This window comes from Heterodontus francisci, chromosome 16 (assembly GCF_036365525.1).
Source record: "Heterodontus francisci isolate sHetFra1 chromosome 16, sHetFra1.hap1, whole genome shotgun sequence".
Classification (NCBI taxonomy): domain Eukaryota; kingdom Metazoa; phylum Chordata; class Chondrichthyes; order Heterodontiformes; family Heterodontidae; genus Heterodontus; species Heterodontus francisci.
Genome location: NC_090386.1, coordinates 97887187 through 97915173, shown reverse-complemented (window position 1 = coordinate 97915173; position 27987 = coordinate 97887187). Strand labels below are relative to the sequence as shown.

At 50.0% G+C, this 27987-nt stretch overlaps 1 protein-coding gene across 1 annotated transcript in view; it reads right to left on the bottom strand.

Moving 5' to 3' along the window:
• Positions 1-26390, bottom strand: part of snta1 (syntrophin, alpha 1) — a 66813-nt gene extending 40423 nt beyond the window's left edge. Inside the window, exon 1 of the mRNA XM_068048694.1 lies at positions 25895-26390. Within this exon, the coding sequence (XP_067904795.1) occupies positions 25895-26351 (457 nt within the window). The 5' untranslated portion in view covers positions 26352-26390. The remainder of the gene's footprint in view (positions 1-25894) is intronic.
• Positions 26391-27987: the final 1597 nt, after the last annotated feature.

Genomic DNA, 27987 nt, shown 5'->3' with positions numbered 1-27987 from the left:
TCTCACCTTTACTTGGTCCATCACTGACACTTCCCTTCCTCGACTTCTCTGTCTCCATCTCTGGGGATAGGTTGTCTACTAATATTCATTATAAGCCCACCGACTCCCACAGCTACCTCGACTACAATTCTTCATACCCTGCCTCCTGTAAGGACTCCATCCCATTCTCCCAGTTTCTCCATCTCCGACGCATCTGCTATGATGCTACCTTCCATGACAGCGCTTCTGATATGTCTTCCTTTTTCCTCAGCCGAGGATTCCCCCCCACTGTGGTTGACAGGGCCCTCAACCATGTCCAGCCCATTTCCCGCACCTCTACCCTCACCCCTTCCCCTCCCTCTCAGAACCGTGACAGGGTTCCCCTTGTCCTCACTTTCCACCCCATCAGCCTCCACATCTAAAGGATCATCCTCCGCCATTTCTGCCACGTCCAGCTCGATGCCACTACCAAATGCATCTTCCCCTCCCCCCATCAGCATTCTAAAGGGATCACTCCCACCGTGACACCCTGGTCCACCCCTCCATTATACCCAACGCCTCGCCCCCTTCCCACGGCACCTTCCCCTGCAATCGCAGGAGGTGCAATACCTGCCTGTTTACTTCCTCTCTCCTCACCATCCAAGGCCTCAAACACTCCTTTCAGGTGAAGCAGCGATTTACTTGTACTTCTTTCAATGTAGTATACTGGTTTCGCTGCTCACAATGTGGTCTCCTCTACATTGGGGAGACCATGCGCAGACTGGGTGACCGCTTTGTGGAACACCTCTGCTCAGTCCGCAAGCAGGACCTGAGCTTCCGGTTGCTTGCCATTTCAAAACTCCCCCGCTCTCAATGCTCACATCTCTGTCCTGGGATTGCTGCAGTGTTCCAGTGAACATGAACGCAAGCTCGAGGAACAGCATCTCATTTATTGATTAGGCACACTACAGCCAGCCAGACTGAACATCGAGTCCAATCATTTCAGAGCATGACGGGCCCCCCATTTTACTTTCAGCTATTTTTTCTGTTTTCTTTATTTGTTTATTTTATTCCATTTTGTTTCATCGCTCATCTTTTTTACCATGTGCCTACCCACTGCTTTTTTTGTCACGTTTGTGCTTTGGGCCAGGTTGTTCTATGTTTATATCAATTAACACCCTCTCTGCATTAACGCTTTGTCTTTCAGCACATCATTAGCATACCATTTGCCTTTGCTCCATGATCGTCTGTTCTCTGTGACCTTGTCCTATGAACACTTTCTCTTTGGTTCTCTGGGGCAAGAAAGTTATGGCGAATCTTTATAAAACACTGGTTCGGCCTCAACTGGAGTATTATGTCCAATTCTGGGCACCACAGTTTAGGAAGGATGTGAAGGCTTTAGAGAGAGTGCAGAAAAGATTCACGAGAATGGTTCCAGGGATGAGGGACTTCAGTTGCATGGATTGACTGGAGAAGCTGGGGTTGCCCTCCTAAGAGGAGATGAAGAGAAGATTTGATAGGTGTTGAAAATGAGGGGTCTGGACAGAGTAGCGAGAGAAATGGTTCTCATTGGTGGAAGGGTCAAGAGCCAGAGGACACCGATTTAAGGTGACAGGCCGAAGAACCAAAGGCAACATGAGGAAAAACCTTTTTACACAGCAAGTGTTTAGGATCTGGAATGCACTGTCTGAGAGTGTGGTGGAGGCAGGTTCAGTGAGTGTTTAGGATCTGGAATGCACTGTCTGAGAGTGTGGTGGAGGCAGGTTCAGTGAGTGTTTAGGATCTGGAATGCACTGCCTGAGAGTGTGGTGGAGGCAGGTTCAGTGAGTGTTTAGGATCTGGAATGCACTGCCTGAGAGTGTGGTGGAGGCAGGTTCAATGTGTGGTTAGGATCTGGAATGTACTGTCTGAGAGAGCAGTGGGGGCAGGTTCAGTGAGTGTTTAGGATCTGGAATGCACTGTCTGAGAGTGTGGTGGAGGCTTTCAAAAAAGAGAACTGGATAAGCCCCTGAAGAGAAAATAAAAATTGCAGGGCTATGGGGAAAAGGCGGGGGAGTGGGACTAGCTAAACTGCTCTTGCAGAGAGCTGGCACAAGCTCGATGACTGTGTGGCCTCCTTCTGTGCTGAAACCATTCTATGGTTCTATTTATCCCTCTACTAATATTAGTAAAAGATTATCCAATCATTTACCTCCCTGCTGTTTGTGGAATCTTGCTGTGTGCAAATTTACTGATGCATTTCCGACATTACAACAGTGATGACACCTAAAGTACTTGATTGGCTGCAAGTTGGGATATCTTCGGTCATGAAAGGCCCTACAGAAATCCAAGTCTCTTTTCTGTAAACAATGCCTCATTATGCCTCTCAGAAATATCTTAAGGCACTTTGCACAATGAATAACTTGCAAATGCAGTGATTGTAATTGAGCATGGCAAGATCCCACAGGCAGTTCGAAGATGAATGAGTAGCAAACGAGTGTTTTTCGTGGTGATGGTTGAGGAAGGAACCTTGGCCAAAACAGAATTGCCTATAGTCTTTATCTTTAAGTAGTGCCGTGGGATCATTGGTGGCAACCTAGATCAAGTAGAAGGGTTCTCTGTTTGAAAGACAGCACCTCTGACAGTGTAACACTCCCTCAGTACTGGAGTACATCTTGAACCCACTGCATTCTGACTCAAAAAAAGACTAGCATTGAAATAGCACCTTTCACAACCACTAGATGTCAAAGCGCTTTACAATGATTTTTTTTTTGAAGTGCAGTCACTGTTTTAATGTAGGAAAGGCAGCAGCTAATTTGCGCACAGCAAGCTCCCACACACAGCAATGTCCACTTCTTCAAAATAGTGTCCTGTACGCCGAGAGAGAGCAAACAGCGATAACAACTGAGCCAAGCTGCACCTCGAAAACAATGATGAGTCTTTCAAGGACATAAACCTCACAAAGACTTTGAAATTCACACGAGGAGACTGGGGTCAGATATTTACACAACGCTGGGAGTTACAGCCCCACGGCTGCCAAGGCAGAGGATGGTCCAGCATTACATCAACACCTCGATTAGATCACCACTCAATTGTCTAAACTGGAGAGATTGCAAGCCAAGCCTAGACAACCCCTCCTCATAATTCAACACTTGAAGACCCAGTAATCTTCAAGTGAATCTGCACTGCACTCCATCCAAGGCCAATATATCTTTCCTGAGATGCACTGTCAAATACACTACACTGCCACAGCCAATAATGTGACTGAATACGGAGCTCAAATTACAACCCTGCTCATTCCCCACTGACTTCATTATCTCAACAGTCAAAATAAATCCAGCCTCCCATTGGCTCAGATTCTGGAATACTCCCCCGGCGAGAGACAGCAACAGCAATGATAGGATAGGCTCTCTTTAAATTCCACCTGAATTTGGTGTTTGTAGGAGGGATGTTTGGATGAACGTAGTCCGGAGTTTGGGTTTTGAAGAAACATTTGAAAGAACACTCATCTTCCCAATCCTCAACTTTTTTTCCGAGATGAAGTGGACAAATACTGAACCAATCGACAGTCAAGCACCATGGAAACTGGCAATTACACCAAATGCTGAGACACAACTTGGCGCCTGGACTATTTGGGGTGGGCTGTTAGCCAAAGCACTTTGTCACATCCATAAGGAGATATTAGGTCAGGTGGCCAGAAGTTTGGTCAAAGAAGTCGGTTTTCAGGGGCATTTTCAAGAGAAGGAAAGAGAGGTAGTGTGGTTTAGGGAGGGAATTCCAGAGTTTAAGGCCAGGCACCATAACACACAGCTGCCATTGGTAACCTGATTAAAATTGGAGGAATGCAAAGACCATAGGAAGGAGGAGGCTATTTCACCACGAGTCTGTTCCACCATTGAGAGATCATTTCTGATCTGTGACCTAAATACTTGCTTTTGTCCCAAACAGAACTCAGAGGGTTGTAGGCCTGGAAGAGGTTAGAGATAGGGAGGGGTGAGGCCATGGAGGGAGTCGAACATGACAATGAGAATTTTAAATCTGAGGCGTTGGTGAACCGGGAGCCAGCGTAGGTCAGCAGCAGAGCTTCAGCCCTGACTGCCTCTCAGAGCTGTTCAACCCACATGTCCCTCACACTCTGCATAAACTTGACAACCCTGAGCTTCTTGATCCACCATCCCTCTTTGATGCTCTGCCCTCTTAGAAACTCAGGTTAATACAGCAGAGCAGGAGGCCATTCCACCCAGTCCTGGCTGTTTCTGGGAGCTATGCAATTCTTGTAGAATCTGTGACAATGTTAAATGTGTTGACGCTTATCTTGGCTACAGGATCTCAAATCCTCTAATGGGGGTTCATATGCATCGATCTTTAAAGGTGGCAGGACATATTGAGAGAGTGGTTCGCAAAGCACATGGGATCCTGGGCTTCATAAATAGAGGCATCAAGTACAAAAGCAGGGAAGTTATGCTCTGGTTAGGTCACAAGTAGCATATTGTACCCGGTTCTGGTCACCACACTTTAGGGAGGATGTGAGGGTCCTTGAGAGGGTGCAGAGGAGATTTACCAGAATGGTTCCAGGGATGGGGGATTTTAGTTACAAGGTTAGGTTGGAGAAACTGGGGTTGTTCTCCTTGGAGCAAAGGGGATTGAGGGGAGATTTAATAGAGGTGTACAGGATTATGACAGGCTTAGATAAGTTAGACGAGGAAAAACTGTTCCCATTAACAGACGCTACAAAGACTAGGGGACATGTTGAAGGGTTTGGGTAAGAGATGCAGAGCGAATGTGAGGAAAAGCTTTTTTACGCAGCGAGTGGCAATGACCTGGAACTCGCTGTCTAGGAGGGTGGTGGAAGTGGAGACGATGAATAATTTCAAAAGGAAATTGGATGGGCACTTGAAGGAAATAAATTTGCAGGGCTACGGGGATTGAGCGGGGGAGTGGGACGGATAGGATTGCTTCCTGGAGAGCCTGCAAGGACTCTGGGTCGAATGGTCTCCTTCTGTCCCGTAAATGACTCAATGACCAGCTCTGAGGTGTCCCCTTCACAGGGGACATACTCGGCACATGTAGCACCTCTCGCAGATCCTGGGGCCCAAACCTAGCTCTAGGGATTGTTTTCCAATATCAGCCTGTCGGAGGGCCGGCACGGAGGCAGCGGCGCACTCTCGGAGGGCAGGCACAAAGAGAACGCCTTCTTTCAGAGGAGAGACTAAATCAAGGCCCCGATTGCCTGTTCTGAGGATATTAACAATCCCCTGGCACTGCCTGATAGGGCTGAGAGTTTCCCCGGTGCCGAGCCAACATTCTTCATCACCAAAAACTTTTGATTAGCCAAATATTCATCCCTTGCTGTGCGTTCCAACTTGATGTATGAATGTCGGTCATTGGACGCAAAGCACTGAGGGGGGTTTCAGAGAGCCTGGATTCCATGCTCCAAATCAACGATCACAGCAGGATTTTCGCAGGCCCTGCCTATTTTTACACAAGTCCTTTGCTCAGTGGAATAAAGGAATGAGCAGCTGTTTGTCACAGTTTCTAGAATACCGCATCCTGCCCTGAACTGGAACCCTTCACAATCGCTACAGCTGAATCTGGTTTTAATTTGATTTTTTTGAAATTCCATCTCAGCAGCTGACAAATATCCATGTGGATTTGTTTCTCTCTCGTACATGTAAATATTCCACTTCAAGCACTGCCTGCCTTCTCTGGATTTACAGCCATTTGTTTTCTGTTCAACATTTACTTTTCTTCCCCTTTCTTTTCCACCCAACTGACTTTATGCTTGAATCCGAGGCTAGGCCGGGCTCTCTCCCTCGCTCCCGAGGGGTAGGGGGTTGGTGGTAGGGTGTTGGTGGTAGGGTGTCGGGCTCTCTCCCTCGCTCCCGAGGGGCAGGGTGTCGGGCTCTCTCCCTCGCTCCCGAGGGGCAGGGTGTCGGGCTCTCTCCCTCGCTCCCGAGGGGCAGGGTGTCGGGCTCTCTCCCTCGCTCCCGAGGGGCAGGGTGTCGGGCTCTCTCCCTCGCTCCCGAGGGGCAGGGTGTCGGGCTCCCTCCCTTGCTCCCGAGGGGTAGGGTGTTGGGCTCTCTCCCTCGCTCCCGAGGGGTAGGGGGTTGGTGGTAGGGTGTTGGGCTCACTCCCTCGATCCCTGGCGGGGGTGGGTAGGCTGCTGAGCTCACTCCCCAGGGCTTTGACGATGCTTCCTGTAGCCCACCAGCAGGTGACAAGGATCACCCAGGCATCAACACTCTCATTTTCTCATCCGACTACCCTTCAAATTTACTTCTTTGACTGTCACGCACTTCAGAGTCCCAAGGATATGAAAGGCGCTACAGAAATGGAAATATTTTAACTGTTGGGAAAACTAAGCATGCACTGAATCCCGGGAGGGCTCAGACTGGAAACTCTACCCCAGAGATGACAATGGACGCTGCATGACCAGTTCTGACCTGAAACATCATCTGTTTCTCTCTCCACAGATGCTGCCTGACCTGCTGAGCATTTCCAGCACTTTCTGTTTTTATCTAAAATTAAGGGGCTTGACAGGGTAGATGCTGAGAAAATGTTTCCCCCGGCTGGAGAATGTGAAACTTGGGGGTCACAGAATCAGAATGAGAGGTCGTCCATTTAGACCCAGATGAGAAATGTCTTTACTCAGAGGGTTGTGAATCTCTGGAATTCTCGACCGCAGAGGGCTGTGGAAGCTCAGTCATTGAGTATGTTCAAGACAGAAATCGTTAGATTTTTGGATACCAAGGGAATTAAGGAATATTGGGATAGTGCGGGAAGGTGGAGTTGAGGTAGATGATCAGCCATGATCTTGTTGAATGGTGCAGCAGGCTCGAGGGGCCAAATGGCCCACTCCAACTCCTATTTCTAATGTTCTTATGAAGAATATGAGGCAAGGGCTGGGGGGGCTGGTTAATGCAAGTGCGGTGCAGATCAGCAATGATCTGATTCAACGATGGAACAGGCTTGAGGGGCTGAATGGCCTCCTCATAGAATAGCTGTTGCATTTACCTGCACAGTGGCGCAGTGGTTAGCACCGCAGCCTCACAGCTCCAGCGACCCGGGTTCAATTCTGGGTACTGCCTGTGTGGAGTTTGCAAGTTCTCCCTGTGTCTGCGTGGGTTTCCTCCGGGTGCTCCGGTTTCCTCCCACATGCCAAAGACTTGCAGGTTGGTAGGTAAATTAGACATTATAAATTGTCACTAGTATAGGTAGGTGGTAGGGGAATATAGGGAAGGTGGGGATGTGGTAGGAATATGGAATTAGTGTAGGATTAGTATTAATGGGTGGTTGATGGTCGGCACAGACTCGGTGGGCCGAAGGGCCTGTTTCAGTGCTGTGTCTCTAAATAAATAAACCAAGTACACAGTTTTGTGAAATGTTTTAAAGGACATGATAAACATATTTCTTTTGCTTTATTAACCTTCCCGAGACTGTTTTCATAGAATTCCAGAGGTACAGAGTTGAAGTAGTGTATCAAGGGCAAGTAGTGTTAGACTGACAGGAGGTATGGGAAATGCTGATTCTACACAGCAGGTGTGATGAATGAGACACAAAGCCCAAGATTACACCTCTGGTCCAAACTGTCGGAACCAGTGAGCACAGTCTGCAAGATTGCAAAACTATTAGCCAGGGCATAAATTCAAACAACGGATAACAAACTAGAATCAGGCACCAGGCTAAATATAACTAGACAAACTGGAACCACAGAATTGTTACAGTGCAGAGAGGCGCCATTCGGCCCATCGTGTCTGCACCAGCTCTCTGAAAGAGTAATTCCCTCAGTTCCATTCCCCCGCCTTCTCCCCATAACCCTACACATTCTTCCTTTTTAACCAGCCATCAATTTATTGAGAACGAGACAAACGAGAACCAGCCACCAGTCTAACCAGAACTAGTCAAACTAGAACCAGACATAGTTCTAACTACTACCTGACACGAAACCTAACTACAACTAGTTACCAGTAAAAGCAGAAACTAATATTGGTCCAGACACAGTACATAGATACAGCGCCCTACAATCCACAGACGACTGAGTGAAAACACCACACAGCAACATCAAGTCGAGGCTGGAGACAATCTCTGTCAGAGCCGCCTCGCAACAGTTTAAATATTTTAGCTTCCTAATAATTAACAGAGGAAGCTTCCCTGATGACAGGGACAGGGGTATCCAGACTCTATGGTTCTGACTGCAATTAAAAGGGGAGGAAGTGATGTTACTGTTGTCAGACTGCATGTGCAGAAATAGCATTGAGTTTTTGGTTTTGCAGCTTTTTTTTATTCATTCATTGGATGTGGGCGCCGCTGGCCAGGCCAGCATTTATTGCCCATCCCTAATTGCCCTTGAGAAGGTGGTGGTGAGCTGCCTTCTTGAACCTCTGCAGTCCATTTGGGGTAGGTACACCCACAGTGCTGTTAGGAAGGGAGTTCCAGGATTTTGACCCAGCAACAGTGAAAGAACGGCAATATAGTTCCAAGTCTGGATGGTGTGTGACTTGGAGGGGAACTTGCAGGTGGTGGTGTTCCCAGGTCCTTCTAGTTGGTAGAGGTCGCGGGTTTGGAAGGTGCTGTCGAAGGAGCCTTGGTGCGTTGCTGCAGTGCATCTTGTAGATGGTACACACTGCTGCCACTGTGCATCAGTGGTGAAGGGAGTGAATGTTTGTAGATGGGGTGCCAATCAAGCAGGCTGCTTTGTCCAGGACGGTGTCGAGCTTCTTGAGTGTTGTTGGAGTTGTACCCATCCAGGCAAGTGGAGAGTATTCCATCAGACTCCTGACTTGTGCCTTGTAGATGGTGGACAGGCTTTGGGGAGTCAGGAGGCGAGTTACTCGCCGCAGGGTTCCTAACCTCTGACCTAATCTTGTAGCCACGGTATTTATATGGCTACTCCAGTTCAGTTTCTGGTCAATGGTAGCCCCTAGGATGCTGATAGTGGGGGATTCAGCGATGGTAATGCCATTGAATGTCAAGGGGAGATTGTTAGATTCTCTCTTGTTGGAGATGGTCATTGCCTGGCATTTGTGTGGTGTGAATCTTACTTGCCACTTATCAGCCCAAGCCTGGATATTGTCCAAGTCTTGCTGCATTTCTACACGGACTGCTTCAGTTTGAGGAGTCGTGAATGGTGCTGAACATTGCACAATCAGCGAACATCCCAACTTCTGACCTTATGATTGAAGGAAGGTCATTGATGAAGCAGCTGAAGATGGTTGGGCCTAGGACACTACCCTGAGGAACCCCTGCAGTGATGTCCTGGAGCTCAGATGATTGACCTCCAACAACCACAACCATCTTCCTTTGTGCTAGGTATGACTCCAATCAGCGGAGAGTTTTCCCTCCGATTCCCATTGACCTCAGTTTTGCCAGGGCTTGCCATACTCAGTCAAATGCTGCCTTGATGTCTGAGGACGGCAGCTGAGGAAGGATATACTGGTCTTGGAGAAGGTGCAGTAAATATTTACCAGAACAATCCCAGATTTAGAGGGTTAAATTCTTAGGACTGGGCTTGTATTCCTTCGAAGTTGCCCTGGGAGTCCTCAACATTGACTCTGGACCCCATGAAGTCTCATGGTATCAGGTCATACATGGACAAGGAAACCTCCTGCTTATTACAACCTACCGCCCTCCCTCAGCTGATGACTCAGTACTCCACCATGTTGAACACCACTTGGAGGAAGCACTGAGGGTGGCGAGGGCACAGAATGCACTCTGGGTGGGGGACTTCAACGTCCATCACCAAGAGTGGCTCTGTAGCACCACTACTGACCGAACTGGCCGAGTCCTAAAGGACATAGCTGCTAGACTGGGTATGTGGCAGGTGGTGAGGGAACCAACAAGAGGAGAAAACATACTTGACCTCGTCCTCACCAATCTGCCTGCCGCAGATGCATCTGTCCGTGACAGTATTGGTAGGAGTGACCACGGCACAGTCCTTGTGGAGAGGAAATCCTGCCTTCACATTGAGGATACCCTCCTTCGTGTTGTGTGGCACTATCACCGTGCTAAATGGGATAGATTTCAAACAGATCTAGCAATGCCAAACTGGGCATCCATGAGGCACTGTGGGTCATCAGCAGCAACAGAATTGTACTCAACCACAATCTGTAACCTCATAGCCCAGCATATCCCCCACTCTACCATTACCATCAAGCCAGGAGACCAACCCTGGTTCAATGAAGAGTGCAGGAGGGCATGACAGGAGCAGCAACAGACATACCTCAAAATGAGGTGTCAACCTGGTGAAGCTACAACACAGGACTATCTGCATGCCAAACTGCGAAGCAGCATGCAATAGAGAGCTAAGCAATCCCATAACTAACGGATCAGATCTGAGCTCTGCAGTCCTGCCCATCCATTTGTGAATGGTGGTGGACAATTAAACAGCGAACTGGAGGAGGTGGCTCCACAAATATCCCCATCCTCAATGATGGGGGAGCCCAGCACATCAGTGCGAAAGTAAAGGCTGAAGCATTTGTAACCATTTTCAGCCAGAAATGTCGAGTTGATGATCCATCTCGGCCTCCTCCTGAAGTCCCCAGCATCACAGATGCCAGACTTCATCCAATTCGATTCACTCCACGTGATATCAAGAAACGACTGAAGGCACTGGCTACTGCAAAAGCTATGGGCCCTCACAATATTCCAGCAATAGTACTGAAGACCTGTGCTCCAGAACTTGCCGCACCGCTCGCCAAGCTGTTCCAGTACAGCTACAACACTGGCATCTACCCGTCAATGTGGAAAATTGCCCAGGTATGTCCTGTACACAAAAAGCAGTCAAGTCCAACCCAGCCAATTACCGCCCCATCAGCCTACTCTCAATCATCAGTAAAGTGATGGAAGGTGTCATCAACAGTGCCATCAAGCAGCACTTGCTAAGCAATAACCTGCTCAGTGACACTCAGTTTGCGTTCTGCCAGGGCCACTCAGCTCCTGACCTCATCACAGCCTTGGTTCAAACATGGACAAAAGAGCTGAACTCAAGAGGTGAGGTGAGAGTGACTGTCCTTGACATCAAAGCAGGATTTGACTGAGTATGGCATCAAGGAGCCCTAGCAAAACAGGAGTCAATGGGAATGAGGGGGACAACTCTCTGCTGGTTGGAGTCATACCTAGCGCAAAGGAAGATGGTCGTGGTTGTTGGAGGTCAATCATCTGAGCTCCAGGACATCACTGCAGGAGTTCCTCAGGGTAGTGTCCTAGGCCCAACCATCCTCAGCTGCTTCACCAATGACCTTCCTTCAACCATAAGGTCAGAAGTGGGGATGTTCGTTGATGATTGTACAATGTTCAGCACCATTCGTGACTCCTCAGATGCTGAATCAGTCCGTGTAGAAATGCAGCAAGACTTGGACAATATCCAGACTTGGGCTGATAAGTGGCAAGTAACAAGCGCGCCACACAAGTGCCAGGCAATGACCATCTCCAACACGAGAGAATCTTACCATCTCCCCTTGACATTCAATGGCATTACGTTCGCTGAATCCCCCACTTTCAACATCCAAGGGGCTACCATTGACCAGAAACTGAACTGGAGTAGCCATATAAATACTGTGGCTACAAGAGCAGGTCAGAGGCTAGGAATCCTGTGGCGAGTAACTCGCCTCCTGACTCCCCAAAGCCTGTCCACCATCCACAAGGCACAAGTCAGCAGTGTGATGGAATACTCTCTACTTGCCTGGATGGGTGCAGCTCCAACAACACTCAAGAAGCTCGACACCATCCAGAACAAAGCAGCCCACTTAATTGGCACCCCATCCACAAACATTCACTCCCTCCACCACTGACGCACAGTGGCAGCAGTGTGTACCATCTACAAGATGCACTGCAGCAATGCATCAAGGCTCCTTAGACAGCACCTTCCAACCCCGTGACCTCTACCAACTAGGAGGACAAGGGCAGCAAATACATGGGAACACCATCACCTGCAAGTTCCCCTCCAAGTCACACACCATCCTGACTTGGAACTATATCGCCGTTCCTTCATTGTTGCTGGGTCAAAATCCTGGAACTCCCTTCCTAACAGCACTGTGGGTGCACCTACACTCCACGGACTGCAGCGGTTCAAGAAGGCAGCTGACCACCACCTTCTCAAGGGCAATTAGGGATGGGCAATAAATGCTGGTCTGACCAGTGACTCCCACATCCCATGAATGAATTTTAAAAAAATAGAAGATTGAGGGGTGATCTAATCAGTTTTTTTTTAAATGATAAAGAGATTTGACAGTGTACATGGAGAGAAACTATTTCTTTGGTGGGTCACAGAGCCCTCTATGATCCTAACAGATACACCAGCTGCCCATTCACCTGATGTCTTACACACAGGTGCTGGTTGGATCAGACGGATCTCCTGCGGAGGAGGAACAGATTAAAGAAAGCAGTTCAACCCTTACACTGAAGGGGCCATTTCCACCATTATCATGTGATCACATCGAGAGCAGAGAGCTCCAACCCTGTTTAACAAATCTCAGTCAAATCTCTCCTCCCCAGCACAGTCTCTGTAAGCAGTGATTTGTGCTGCTGTCTGGCACCAGGGAACATCAGTCTGTTTTCATCCGCGCCTTCCAAAACTCTGCTGCCAGTATCCTAACTCGCACCAAGTCCTGTTCACCCACTACCCCGTGCTCACAGACCTACACCGGCCCCTGGTCCAGAAACCCCTTAATTTTAAAATTCTCATCCTTGTTTTCACATCCCTCCATAGCCTCATCGCTCCTTATCGCTGTAATCTCCTCCAGCCTCACAACCCTCTGAGATATCGGGACTCCTCCAATTCCGCCCTCTTGAGCATCCTGATTTCCATCGCTCCACTATTAGCGGCCATGCCTTTAGCTGCCTGGGCCCCAAGCTCTGGAATTCCCTCCCTCACCCTCTCCGCCCCTCTCTCTTCCTTTAAGACACTCAATAAAACCTACACCTTTGACCAAGCTTTTGGTCACCTGACCTAATATCTCCTTACATGGCTCGGTGTCTAATGTTGTCTGATGATGATCCTGGGAAGCTCCTTGGGACCTTTTACTACATTAAAGGCGCTACATAAATGTAAGTTGCTTTGTTGTTCATGCTGCATACGTGGATTAGTTGCTGTCTTTACACAAAGGGGCTCATGAATCAGCTTGGGGGTGGGTTTGGGGGTGGGGGGTGGTCTCACTGTCCACCTCTGCTTCACCTGTTATGGGATGTTGGGTTCAGCGTTGGGATGTTGAGAATCCCGTGCTGGATTTGGAGCTATTCCAGCATCCAAACAGCATGCATTAAAATCAATTATTCCCAAATCACAAAAACTACTTCTCAGGGGCAGCTTTGGGGTTGGGTAGAAATAAAGACAGACATGCATTTATATAGCACCTGTCACAGCCTCAGGGCATTCCAAAATGCTTTAGCCAATGAAGTATTTTTGAAGTTTTGTCTTTGTTGTAATGTCGGGGAAACAGTGGCCAATTTTCACACAGCAAGATCCCACAAGCAGCAATGTGATGACGATCAGATAGTGATGTTGGTCAATGGATAAATATTGGCCAGGACACCGGGGAGAACGCCCTTGATCTTCCAGTGTCATCCATGGCTCAGCGGGGAGCACTCCCCCCTCTCAGACACAAGGTTCTGGGTTCAAATTCCACTCCAGGGCTTGAGCACAAAAATCAATGCTGACACCCCAGTGCAGTACTGAGGGAGTGCTGCACTGTCGGAGGTGCTGTCTTTCAAATGTACCCCCAACGTAGAGATCAATTAACCCAGCAAACACCAGGCCCCAGGCTCAGAGGTGAGACCGCACTCAGCTGACAGACCCTAAATGAGACAATTTGAACTGTGCTGGCAACTAACAGGACATTGCAAATACACCAGAACTCAAATTGGGTGTTTTGTTGAATGAGGCTGTATCTAGTTCGGGATTGTTACAAATAATGATGCTTATGGATCTATTAGAAGCCCCAGATTCTGTATAGCTATAGCACTCGTGAAAGTCATGTCTCAGTGGGTAACGCTCTCTCCTCTGAGGCAAAAGTTTGTGGGTTCAAGCCCCACTCCAGAGACTTGAGCACAAAATCTAGGCTGACACTCCCAGTGCTGTACTGAGGGAGTGCTGCACTGTTGTAGGTGTCGTCTTTTCAATGAGATGTTAAACCTAGGCCCCGTCTGCCCTCTCGGGTTGGGGTAAAAGATCCCATGGCACCATTTTGAAAAAAAAAAAGACTTGTATTTAAATCGTGCTTTTTGTGACCGTCAGACGTCTCAAAGCACTTTACAGCCAATGAAGTACTTTTGAATTGTAGTCACTGTTGTAATGTAGGAAACGCGGCAGCCAATTTACGCACAGAAAGATCCCACAAGCAGCTATGTGATAATGACCTGATAATCAGATGCTGATTGTGGGATAAATATTGGCTGGGACACCACGAATAACTCCCCTGCTGTGAAATAGTGCCATGGAATCCACAGGCAGAGTCAGGAGTGAAAGCAACAGCTGAGGAGTAATTCAATTGTGCCGCACTGGCCCTTTAAGAAGCCAGCTACTGCCTGTATGAATACAGGAACACAGCCAAGTGCTGACTGATGGACTAACAGCAGTGCCAATACTGGGGAACAGCTGGCTTGTGTCACACAGTATCACACTCGGCTGTTCAAACACTGACACGTAACTAAATACCTTTACATGCCAGGCTCCCACAGTCAGTGAACTCACCAAGGACAATTGACTTCTCACTGTTTACTGTTAAACCTCACTACAGAATAGCCCGGATTATTACAGAAGGCTTTCAAACATTCCCTGGGCCCACCATGTGACTCTTTTGCCCTTGCAACTTTCTCCCTTCCATTTTTTCCACTTGTCACCTCACACTGACCGATAGAGCTCAGAAACGTCTGCAGCCATTCTCTCCCCCGTGCTGCCAGGGAGCACCCACCCTCCCGACATGCCCAGCATTCAGAGTGGGTTCCTCAATATTCATGAGCAGAGGTAACCCTGGCTGAGATTCCTGTTCCCTCGCCCCAGCACACTGAATCACGGGCAGTACCCCCAACGCAAAGGTCAGTTAATTCAGCAAACACCAGGCCGCAGGTTCAGAGGTGACAGTGGTACATATCAAGCTATGGACAATACCTTATTTCGCACAGAACACCCTCGATTTATGACCTATTTTCTGTTGTTTCCTGACCAACACAGCATCATTGCTCAGAATGCGATTTGCTGCAGTGTAACTGGGCTAGACTGGGAAGGATAGGTAAGGACTGCCCGAGTGACTTAAACTGAGGATTTGGCTCCAGAATGGGTATAAACACACGGGGCTGGAAGCCTGTTTGTGAAGGAATTTCTCTGTTACAACAGTCAGCTGAGAACAAAAGCTCATTACCATCTAAGGCAGCAAACAACCCATCTCGCAATCCCAGTGCTGTCAGTGGGGCCACAAATCCTGAATGATGAGCGTTACTGTGGTGACAGCAGGAATCCAGCCACTCGCTCCCTCAGTCTCCATGCAGCGGGGGGGGGGGGGGGGGGGGGGGGGGGGGAGAGGGGGAGCTGGTGAAATGGCTCCAAGAGGTTCTCGTAAGTGAACCAGCTAAAATGAAAGGATAAGCCTGACCCACACTTCCCAGCGAGTGATGGGACTGGGAGTGAGCTGGGGCGGAGAGGGAGCTGGCAGGGAGGGAGGGAGGGGCAGAGAGGGGAGGGAGCTGGCGGGGAGGAGAGTGATGGGCAGGGAGGGGAGGAGAGGCACAGGCTGGGGCAGGCAGGGGGAGCAGCCCCAACCTCACAAGTAACTGCAGGTGAACCCTTTCCAGTCACCTGAACAGGAGGAGGGATTCCAAGTAAGGAACTGGCTGCCCTGCTGTTGCTTGTGGGTCCGGACTGGCTTCAGCTCTGAAACTCCCCATAAATAAAGACAACAATCTGCACTTATATAGCACCTTTCATGACCTCAGGACATCCCAAAGTGCTTTACAGATAATGAAGTACATTGTTTTTGGTGTAGTCACTGTTGCAACGTAGGAAACACAGCAGCCAATTTGTGCACAGTAAGATTCCACAAACAGCAAATTTGATAATGACCTGATAATGTTTTTTTTTGTGATGTTGATTGAGGGGTAAATATCCCACCATGTGCTGAACATCCACCAATGAGCCACTTGCGGAACATAAAAAACTCCGCGGGGCAGCAGGGTGGAGAGCGGACGGCGGGGCGGAGAGCTGGCTGCGGGGCGGAGAGCAATGCACTAACCTGCATTGTAGATTCATAGAATCAGACAGCACTGGAGGCCATTTGGCACATCATGTCTGTGCTGGCTCTTTGAAAGAGCTATCCAATTACTCTCACTCCTCTATTCTTACCCCATAGCCCTGAAAATTTCCCCCTCATCCCATCAAGCATTTATCCAGTTCCCTTTAGAAAGTTATTCTTGAATCTGCTTCCACCGCCATTTCAAGCAGTAGATTCCAGATCACAACATTTCACTGCGTTCAATAACCCTCATCTCCCTTCTGACTCTTTTGCCAATTATCTTCAATCCATGTCTTCTGGTTACTGCCACTAGAAATAGTTTCTCCCTATCTGCTCTATCAAACCCCATCATTATTTTGAACAACTCTAATAAATCTCCCCTTAACTTTTTCTGCTCTAAGGACAACAATCCCAGCTTCTCTAGTCAGCTCATATAACTGAAGTTCCTGGTTTTATTCCGACAGCAGTGGTCACCCAGTTTGCACTGAATCTTTAAATCAGTTCCCAGTTCGAGTGCCATCCCAACATTTCACACTGACCATCAGCACTGTGTGGGGAGCACTAACCATAGTCTGAGCCTCTCTTCCTCCAGCACTACTCCTGCCCAAGCTCTGATACTAACTGGGGAGATATGAGACACTGCAGAAAATAAGGGAAAACTCTCACGTGCAATGAGATTTGGCAACCAGTTTGCACAGCAAGATCCCACACACATCAATGAGATCACGACCAGATAATCTTTTGGAGTGTTGTCGGCTGAGGGATAAATATTGGCTGAAACACCAAGAACAACTCCCCGGCTCCTCTTCAAAATCGCGACGTGGGATCTTTTACATCCACCCGAGAGGTTGCACAGGGCCTTGGTTTAACACCTCGTCTCGAAGATGGCACCTCCAACATGCAGCACTCCCTCAGCGCTGCACTGGGAGTGTCAGCCTACATTATGGGCTCAGGTTTCTGGAGTGGGACTCAAACTCACGACTATCAGATTCAGAGGAGAACATGCTGGTCACTAATACTGACAACCACCCTTTGCAAAGAATTGATAGCTCTATTCAAATAACATTAGAAAAGAGAGCATGTCTGATTGTTATAAAAACCCAACTAGTTCAGAAGTGTTCTTCAGGGAAGGGAACCTATCCTTGCCCTGTCTGGTCTACACGTAACTCCAGTCCCACACAACATGTCTGACTCTCAATGTCCTCAGGGGACCTAAGGATGGGCTATAAATACTGACTTGTCAGCACCACCCACATTCCAAGAACAATAAATAAAAAGAATTCCACATTCCAACCGCCCCCTGTCTAAAGATGTTTTTACTAACCTTTCATTTTAACTCTTTTGGTCATGACCTTTAAATTGGTGCCCTCCATTACTGCCTGAACAAGCACTGAATACAGTCCATCGGCCTTAGCAGAGCCCGTCATAATGTTGAAGAGCTCTACTGAAAAAGCCCCACCTTCTCAAGTCTCACAATCACAAACTCTCAGCATAGAAGGAGGCCACTCGGCCCATTGCGTCTGTACTGCCTCTTTGAAAGAGCAGTTGTGCTTAGTGTCACAGCTCTGCTTTTTGTCTGGAACCCTGTATGTTTCTCATCCTCAGGTACCTGTCCAGTTCCCTTTTAAAATTATTTATGGAATCAGCTTCCATCACCTTTTCAGGTTGAGCGTTTCAGATCCCGACAACTCTCGGAGTGGAAACATTTCTCCTCTAGATCTTTTTCCAATGATATTGAATCTACGATCTCTGGTTATTGACCCACTCACCCTAGGGAATAGTTTTTGTTCTTTACTTTATCAAAACCTCTGATCATCTTGAAAACCTCTATTCGGTCACCTCTTAACCATCTCTGTTCCAAGGAGAACAGTCTTAACTTTTCCAGCGTCTTCATAACTGAAGTCCCTCATCCCTGAAAATATTCTGGTAAACCACCTCTGTATCCTTTCTAAGGCCTTTACATCTTTCCTAAAGTATGGTGCTCATAATACCCCAGCTGAGGCCGAGTCAGTGATTTATGAAGTTCTAGCATGATCTTTTGCTTTTGTATTCAATGTCTATATTTATAAAGCAAAGTAACCCATAGTTTTTTTTTAAATCTACCTCATCAACTTGTCTTGTCACTAGGTCTCATTGTATAATTGTTACCCCTCACCCCTGGTTACAGCTCAGTGAATGCAAACTGCATCTTTTCCATTTTGTTTTATCGTTTCTGACAACGGAATATCTACAACTTTGGCAGATGGAGTTTAATTCGGACAAATGTGAGGTAATGCATTTTGGAAGGTCTAATGCAGGTGGGAGGTATACAGTAAATGGCAGAACCCTTAGGAGTATTGACAGGCAGAGAGATCTGGACGTACAGGTCCACAGGTCACTGAAAGTGGCAACGCAGGTGCATAAGGTAGTCAAGAAGGCATACGGCATGCTTGCCTTCATCGGTCGGGGCATAGAGTATAAAAATAGGCAAGTCATGCTGCAGCTGTACAGAACCTTAGTTAGGCCACACTGAGAATATTGCGTGCAATTCTGGTCGCCACACTACCAGAAGGACATGGAGGCTTTGGAGAGGGTACAGAGGAAGTTTACCAGGATGTTGCCTGGTCTGGAGGGCATTAGCTATGAGGAGAGGTTGGATAAACTCAAAGAAAAAGAAGAACAAAGAAAATTACAGCACAGGAACAGGCCCTTCGGCCCTCCAAGCCTGCGCCGATCCAGATCCTCTATCTAAACATGTCGCCTATTTTCTAAGGGTCTGTATCTCTTTGCTTCCTGCCCATTCATGTATCTGTCTAGATACATCTTAAAAGACGCTATCGTGCCCACGTCTACCACCTCCGCTGGCAACGCATTCCAGGCACCCACCACCCTCTGCGTAAAGAACTTTCCACGCATATCCCCCCTAAACTTTTCCCCTCTCACTTTGAACTCATGACCCCTCGTAATTGAATCCCCCACTCTGGGAAAAAGCTTCTTGCTATCCACCCTGTCTATACCTCTCATGATTTTGTACACCTCAATCAGGTCCCCCCTCAACCTCTGTCTTTCTAATGAAAATAATCCTAATCTACTCAACCTCTCTTCATAGCTAGCGCCCTCCATACCAGGCAACATCCTGGTGAACCTCCTCTGCACTCGGATTGTTTTCACTGGAACGACGGAGGTGGAGAGGCGACATGATAGAGGTTTACAAAGTTATAAGCGGCATGGACAGAGTGGATAGTCAGAAGCTTTTTCCCAGGGTGGAAGAATCAGTTACTAGGGGACATAGGGTTAAGGTGCGAGGGGCAAAGTTTAGAGGGGATGTGCGAGGCAAGTTTTTTTACACAGAGGGTGGTGAGTGCCTGGAACTTGTTGCCAGGGGAGGTGGTGGAAACAGATACAATAGCGACGTTTAAGAGGCATCTTGACAAATACATGAATAGGATGGGAATAGAGGGATACGGACCCCGGAAGTGCAGAAGGTTTTAGTTTAGGCAGGCATCAAGATCGGCGCAGGCTTGGAGGGCCGAATGGCCTGTTCCTGTGCTGTGCTGTTCTTTGTTTTGCAGAAAAGCTCCCAAACTGTGTCTGTGCACCTGTGCACACAGACCAGGTGAGGATATGACCAGAGGCATCTGAGCAACATGATCTGTTAACACTCTCTCTCTCTCACTGTGAATAACATATGAACAGGAGGAGGCCATTCAGCCCTCGAGCCTGTTCCACCATTCTATTAAATCATAGCTGATCTGCATCTTAACTCCATTTACCCGCCTTAGTTCCGTAATGCATAATATCCTTAAATAACAAATAACGTAGCATTTAAAGCAGCCAGACGCGCTGCACAAAGACCAGCCAGGTGCTGCGCAAATGACTACTGGCAACGCCTATGCAGTCATAGTCAGCTGGCCTCAGACACCGGAAACATCAGAGGAATGTATGATGGCATTGAGCGCTTTTGGGCCAACCATCAAGAAGATCGCCCCCCTCAAATCGAACTCAGGGGACACAATCACTGACCAACGCAAACAAATGGATCGCTGGGTTGAGCACTACCTAGAACTGTACTCCAGGGAGAATGTTGTCACTGAGACCGCCCTCAATGCAGCCCAGCCTCTACCAGTCATGGATGAGCTGGACATACAGCCAACAAAATCGGAACTCAGTGATGCCACTGATTCTCCAGCCAGCGGAAAAGCCCCTGGGAAGGACGGCATTACCCCTGAAATAATCAAGAGTGCCAAGCCTGCTATACTCTCAGCACTACATGAACTGCTTTGCCTGTGCTGGGACGAGGGAGCAGTACCTCAGGACATGCGCAATGCCAATATCATCACCCTCAATAAAAACAAAGGTGACCGCGGTGACTGCAACAACTACCATGGGATTTCCCTGCTCAGCATAGTGGGGAAAGTCTTTGCTCAAGTCGCTTTAAACAGGCTCCAGAAGCTGGCCGAGCGCATCTACCCTGAGGCACAGTGTGGCTTTCGAGCAGAGAGATCCACCATTGACATGCTGTTCTCCCTTCGTCAGATACAGGAGAAATGCCGCGAACAACAGATGCCCCTCTACATTGCTTTCATTGATCTCACCAAAGCCTTTGAGCTTGTCAGCAGACGTGGTCTCTTCAGACTACGAGAAAAGATCGGATGTCCACCAAAGCTGCTAAGTATCATCACCTCATTCCATGACAATATGAAAGGCACAATTCAGCATAGCAGCGCCTCATCAGTCCCCTTTCCTATCCTGAGTGGCGTGAAACAGGGCTGTGTTCTCGCACCGACACTGTTTGGGATTTTCTTCTCCCTGCTGTTCTCACATGCGTTCAAGTCCTCTGAAGAAGGAATTTTCCTCCACACAAGATCAGATGGCAGGTTGTTCAACCTTGCCCGTCTTAGAGCGAAGTCCAAAGTACGGAAAGTCCTCATCAGGGAACTCCTCTTTGCTGACGATGCTGCATTAACATCTCACACTGAAGAGTGTCTGCAGAGTCTCATCGACAGGATTGCGGCTGCCTGCAATGAATTTGGCCTAACCATCAGCCTCAAGAAAATGAACATCATGGGGCAGGACGTCAGAAATGCTCCATCCATCAATATCGGCGACCACGCTCTGGAAGTGGTTCAAGAGTTCACCTACCTAGGCTCAACTATCACCAGTAACCTGTCTCTCGATGCAGAAATCAACAAGCGCATGGGAAAGGCTTCCACTGCTATGTCCAGACTGGCCAAGAGAGTGTGGGAAAATGGCGCACTGACACGGAACACAAAAGTCCGAGTGCATCAAGCCTGTGTCCTCAGTACCTTGCTCTATGCCAGCGAGGCCTGGACAACGTATGTCAGCCAAGAGCGACGTCTCAATTCATTCCATCTTCGCTGCCTCCGGAGAATACTTGGCATCAGGTGGCAGGACCGTATCTCCAACACAGAAGTCCTCGAGGCGGCCAACATCCCCAGCTTATACACACTACTGAGTCAGCAGCACTTGAGATGGCTTGGCCATGTGAGCCGCATGGAAGATGGCAGGATCCCCAAAGACACATTGTACAGCGAGCTCGCCACTGGTATCAGACCCACCGGCCGTCCATGTCTCCGCTTTAAAGACGTCTGCAAACGCGACATGAAGTCCTGTGACATTGATCACAAGTCGTGGGAGTCTGTTGCCAGCGTTCGCCAGAGCTAGCGGGCAGCCATAAAGGCGGGGCTAAAGTGTGGCGAGTCGAAGACACTTAGCAGTTGGCAGGAAAAAAGACAGCAGCGCAAGGAGAGAGCCAACTGTGTAACAGCCCCGACAAACAATTTTATCTGTAGCACCTGTGGAAGAGTCTGTCACTCTAGAATTGGCCTTTATAGCCTCTCCAGGCTCTGCTCCACAAACCACTGACCACCTCCAGGCGCTTACCCATTGTCTCTCAAGACAAGGAGGCCAAAGAAGAAGGAAGAATAATATCCTTAAATCACAAACATCTATCAATCCCAAATTTACAATCACCACCCCACCGGCCTCGACAGCTTTTTGCGGGAGAGAGTTGCAGATTTCCATTCCTCTTTGTGTGAAGAAGTGCTTCCTGACATCATCCCTGAATGGCCTGGCTCGAATTTTAAGTTTATATCTCTTTGTCCTGGACTCCCCCCACTAGAGGAAAGTGTTTCTACCTATCCTAGCAAATCCTTTAACCAGCTTACTCATCTCAATTAGATCACCCCTTAATCTTCTAAAGGGAAGACAAACCCAATCTATGCAACATTGGTCTTCATAATTTGACCCTTTAAACCACAATATAATTGTGGTGAATCTGTACTGCACTCCCTCCATGGTCAATATATCCTTCCTGAGGTGCGGGGCCCAGAACTGAACACAGTTACGCCAGAGAGTCTAACCAGAGCTCTGTACAAACAGTAGCATAACTTCCACCCCTCTGTATTCCAGCCCCTGGAGATAAAGGCTAACATTCTACTTGCCTCTAATTATTTTTCTACCTGTTACTAATTTCTGTACTTGGGCTCCAAAATCTTTTTGCTCCTCCAGTTCCCAGCTTCCCGCAATTTCGAAAATACATTGATCGATCTTTCTTGGGTCCAAAGTGGTCGACCTCACGCTTTCCTACATTATACTCCAGCTGCTATAGATTAATCTCAGGGAGCAGCAGGCCAAGGTATGTTATACTCATTTCATTTCTACACTCCAACTTACAAATGAACTAATAAAATTTGATGAATAAAAGATTCCGGTGATAAGATGAAGCCATAGAATGGGCCAATTGTGTTTTGAGTAAATAGGTAACGATGCACCTGTAACAACTACAGTTAGACAGTCTTTGTTTCGGGAACCCCATTAGAGAAAGCCTTTAACAACATAATGGAGAGGGATTGGAGGAGACTCATGTGGAACAGAAATCACCAGCATAGACCAGTTGGGCTGAATGGCCTGTTTCTGGGCTATAAAAATCTATGTAAAGAGGCTGCAGTGCAGTCTCACTGGAACAGTGCTGGGGTGAGAGACTATAGTTCTGAGGAGAAACCAGAGATGCTGGGACTTGTCCCAGTGGAACAGAGAGTGCTCAGAGACTGAAGATTATGAAGTGACGTGGGATCATTAGCTTAAAGTTATCATTGACACTGAGGTAAGCAAAAATATCTTTAGAGAGAGGGTTGTTGAAGTGTGGAATGCTTTGTCACAGGGTGTGGTTGAGACAGAGAAAATTGCATCGATTGAGAGAAAACTGGATAAATATTAGAAGCAAAGGAAGATACGGGAGGAGGGAGGGAGGAGGGAGGGAGGGAGGGAGGAGGGAGGAGGGAGGGAGGGAGGGAGGGAGGGAGGGAGGGAGGAGGGAGGAGGGAGGGAGGGAGGGGGGAGGGAGGGAGGGAGGGGGGAAGGAGGGGGGACCCCAAGACCAAGGTCCATCTAGTTCACCTCTGCCACCAAGGTAGAGATATGATCCAACAAAAATGGAGTTGTTAACTGCAACCTCCTCCAGATCGACAACTCTCTAAGACCTCTGCACTCCTCCAATTCCGGCCTCTCGAGCATCCCCCGATTCCCATCACTGGCGGCCGTGCCTTCAGCTGCCTGGGCCCTAAGCTCTGGAATTCCCTCCCTAAACCTCTCTGCCTCTCTACCCCCCTCTCTCTCTCTCTCCTTCTTTCAGATGTTCCTTGAAGCCAAGCTCTTTGACCAAGCTTTTGGTGACCTGTCCTCGTATCTCCTTATGTGGCTCAGAGACAAACTTTGTTTGATAATCGTTGCTGTGAAATGCCTTGGGATGATTAACTGGGTGCTATAAATATGCAAGTTGTTGTTAACCCCATCAATAAGTCTCCAACAGAGCCAGACATGAGATGAAGAAAACCCCCAGTGCTGGAGAGTTTTGGGAACTGTTGGTCCAAACTCACTTGTCCCTCCCAAAAACACTCCAGTCCCCACTCATCATGTCACAGATTACGTACAAACTGTGTCCCAAAATATTATTAGTTTCCTCAGCCCCAGTTTACATTAACCAATAATTTTGGGACAATGTAAATCGGTGTCTGAGAGTGACAGGCTCTCAGTGTCTTGTATTTAAACAGAGGGACACAACTCAATAAAGCTCAGTTGAGCTCCGCTATCTGGTGTCAGGGTTACAGCACCTTTGTGCCTCAAAACAGATCCACCAGCACTGTCGAAACACACAGGCTATAATGTTTGGGCCAGTGGGGGGGTAGAAACAACCAGTCAATAAACAGAATCTGCCTGTTCTGCAGAACTGAGGCTCCAAACTTTCACAAATGCCACTCGTCTGCTCTATTTTTTACTTTTCGCCATTTGAAGTGATCGTAAATCAATATTCTATTTGAATAAAACTGATAGGAAGACTTTGGAGCAACTGTTAGATCAGATGCCAGTGCAAGGGAGCGTCAATTACATGAAGTGCCTGAGGAAAGCACCAGAGGTAAAAATAAATGGGAAGGGGATGAGCTGGGAATGATGAAGGTCACTCAGCTCTGCAGTGCACCGACTGCAGGGTGGCTCAGAGACCGAATACAGCCTACTTATGGAGGAGAGGGGGAGCCCAACCCTTTGCTTGTCGGGGGGTGGGTTTAGTGCCCACCACTTGGCTCTAGGGGTAGAGGGGGGTTCCTCATTCCCCTATTTCCCCCCTTTAATTGTGGGGAGGGGGGAGTGGTTTCTCTATTCCCCCTTTGCTCTTCTGCTCGCGGGCGGGGGGGGGGGGGGGGGAGGGGAGAGGGTCACCCCTCCGCTCGGGGTTGGGGGGGGTCACCCCTCCGCTCGGGGTGTGGGGGGGTTGGGGGGGGTCACCCCTCCGCTCGGGGTGTGGGGGGGTTGGGGGGGGTCACCCCTCCGCACGGGGTGTGGGGGGGTTGGGGGGGGTCACCCCTCCGCTTGGGGTGGGGTGGGGTCACCCCTCCGCTCGGGGTGGGGTGAGGGGGGGTTGGGGGTCGGGGGGGGGGGGGGGGGATGGGGGGTGTTTGGGGGTCAGGGTGGGGGGGGATGGGGGGTGTTTGGGGGTCAGGGTGGGGGGGTATGGGGGTCGGGGTAGGAGGTGTATGGGGGTGGTTGGGGGGGATGGGGGTATTTGGGGGTCGGGGGGGTGTTTGGGGGTCGGGGGGGATGGGGGGGTGTTTGGGGGTCGGGGTGGGGGGGGCGATGGGGGGTGTTTGGGGGTCGGGGTGCAGGGGGATGGGGGGTGTTTGGGGGTCGGGGTGGGGGGGATGGGGGGTATTTGGGGGCCGGGGTGGGGGGGGATGGGGGGTATTTGGGGGCCGGGGGGTGTTTGGGGGTCGGGGGGGTGTTTGGGGGTCGGGGTGGGGGGGGATGGGGGGTGTTTGGGGGTCGGGGGGGGTGTTTGGGGGTCGGGGGGGGGTGTTTGGGGGTCGGGGGGGGGGGTGTTTGGGGGTCGGGGGGGGGGTGTTTGGGGGTCGGGGGGGGGGGTGTTTGGGGGTCGGGGGGGGGGTGTTTGGGGGTCGGGGGGGGGGTGTTTGGGGGTCGGGGGGGGGTGTTTGGGGGTCGGGGGGGGGTGTTTGGGGGTCGGGGGGGGTGTTTGGGGGTCGGGGGGGTGTTTGGGGGTCGGGGGGGGGTGTTTGGGGGTCGGGGGGGGGTGTTTGGGGGTCGGGGGGGGTGTTTGGGGGTCGGGGGGGTGTTTGGGGGTCGGGGGGGGTGTTTGGGGGTCGGGGGGGTGTTTGGGGGTCGGGGGGGGTGTTTGGGGGTCGGGGGGGTGTTTGGGGGTCGGGGGGGGGTGTTTGGGGGTCTCCTACCTTCCAGCAGCACCTCTTTGCCGGTCTTTTTCAGCGCCTGCACCGCCTGGTCGTGCGAGGCTTCCCGCAGGTCGCTGCCGTTAACGGAGAGAATGGCGTCTCCGACGAACAACTCCCCGCTCTGGTCCGCCGCCAACCCGCGGAAGATCTTGGAGATGAGGATCGGCATGTGGTTCTCTCGGCCGCCCTTGATGCTGATGCCCAGGCCGCCCGCATCCTGCTTCACGATGCGGACGGTCCGCTTGCGGCCGGAGCCGGGCTCCGAGTCCGCCGGAGGCTGCGGCTGAGGCGGCGGCGGAGGCTGCTCGGGCTCCCCGTTACTCACCCCGAGCTCAGCGGGAGCCCCGGTCGGGCTGAGCAGCAGCGACTCCTCGGATAATGAGGCGAGGAGCCGCCGCCAGCGCTCGGGCTCCGGCTCCGGGCTCCGCACCTCCAGCAGCCCGCTCCGCAACACCATCCCACCGCCGGCTTCGATCACACTGTCCGGGAATGGGATCCTCCTGCACTCCCCCCCCCCTCTCCTCTCCCCTCCCCGGGGCCGACCCGGCCCGGCCGCTCCCCGCCCCTCGTTAAAGGGGCCGTTCGGCAAAAGATCTCCAAACTTTTTCTAAAGAGTTTCTAAACTTTTGACAACTTTTTTCGAACTTTAGGCAACTTTTTCTAAGTTTTTTCCAAACTTGGGACAACTTTTTCCAAACTTTCCGGTTCAGTCGGCGGACGTCCACTGTCCTCCCCGGGGTCCCGGCTCCGTTGCCCGATGGCTGGAGACCGCGGAAACGTTGCAATAACTTTCCCACAAGGACACCCGCCCGGGACTCGGAGCCATACCGGCGGGATGGTGCGAACTGAGATAACAGGAGTTACACCAGTTCACCATGCCTGCAGACCTGGAGTTTGTTCTTCGTTCATTCAAAGTTACTGATAATTACATTTTTTGCAAAAATTTTAATTTTCCTGTCTGCTGTAAATTACTGAATCATTCAATTCCAATATTATAGAGAAGAAATAATGTATCTTTTAGCAGCTCCAAACATCCCAAAGCGTTTACAGCTAAATAAATAATTTTGTGGGGCGGGGCTCTGTCAGAATGCGAAATGTGGCAGCCAATTTATGCACAGCAAACTCCCACAAACAGCAATGGTTTTTAAGTGATGTTGATTGACCAGGACACCAGGATGAACTCCCCTGCTCTTCAAATATTATCCTGGAAAATTTACATCCCTCCGACAGTGCAGCGCTCCCTCAGTACTGACCCTCCAACAGTGCGGCGCTCCCTCAGTACTGACCCTCCGGCAGTGCAGCACTCCCTCAGTACTGACCCTCCGGCAGTGCAGCACTCCCTCAGTAATGCCCCTCCGACAGTGCGGCGCTCCCTCAGTACTGACCCTCCAACAGTGCGGCACTCCCTCAGTACTGACCCTCCGGCAGTGCAGCACTCCCTCAGTAATGCCCCTCCGACAGTGCGGCGCTCCCTCAGTACTGACCCTCTGACAGTGCGGCACTCCCTCAGTACTGACCCTCCGACAGTGCAGCACTCCCTCAGTACTGACCCTCCGACAGTGCAGCACTCCCTCATTACTGACCCTCCAACAGTGCAGCGCTCCCTCAGTACTGCCCCTCCGACAGTGCAGCGCTCCCTCAGTACTGACCCTCCAACAGTGCAGCGCTCCCTCAGTACTGCCCCTCCGACAGTGCAGCGCTCCCTCAGTACTTCCCCTCCGACAGTGCAGCGCTCCCTCAGTACTTCCCCTCCGACAGTGCAGCGCTCCCTCAGTACTGACCCTCCGACAGTGCGGCGCTCCCTCAGTACTGACCCTCCAACAGTGCAGCGCTCCCTCAGTACTGACCCTCCGACAGTGCAGCACTCCCTCAGTACTGACCCTCCAACAGTGCGGCGCTCCCTCAGTAATGCCCCTCCGACAGTGCGGCACTCCCTCAGTACTGACCCTCTGACAGTGCAGCACTCCCTCAGTACTGCCCCTCCGACAGTGCGGCACTCCCTCAGTACTGACCCTCCGACAGTGCGGCACTCCCTCAGTACTGACCCTCCGACAGTGCAGCACTCCCTCAGTACTGACCCTCTGACAGTGTAG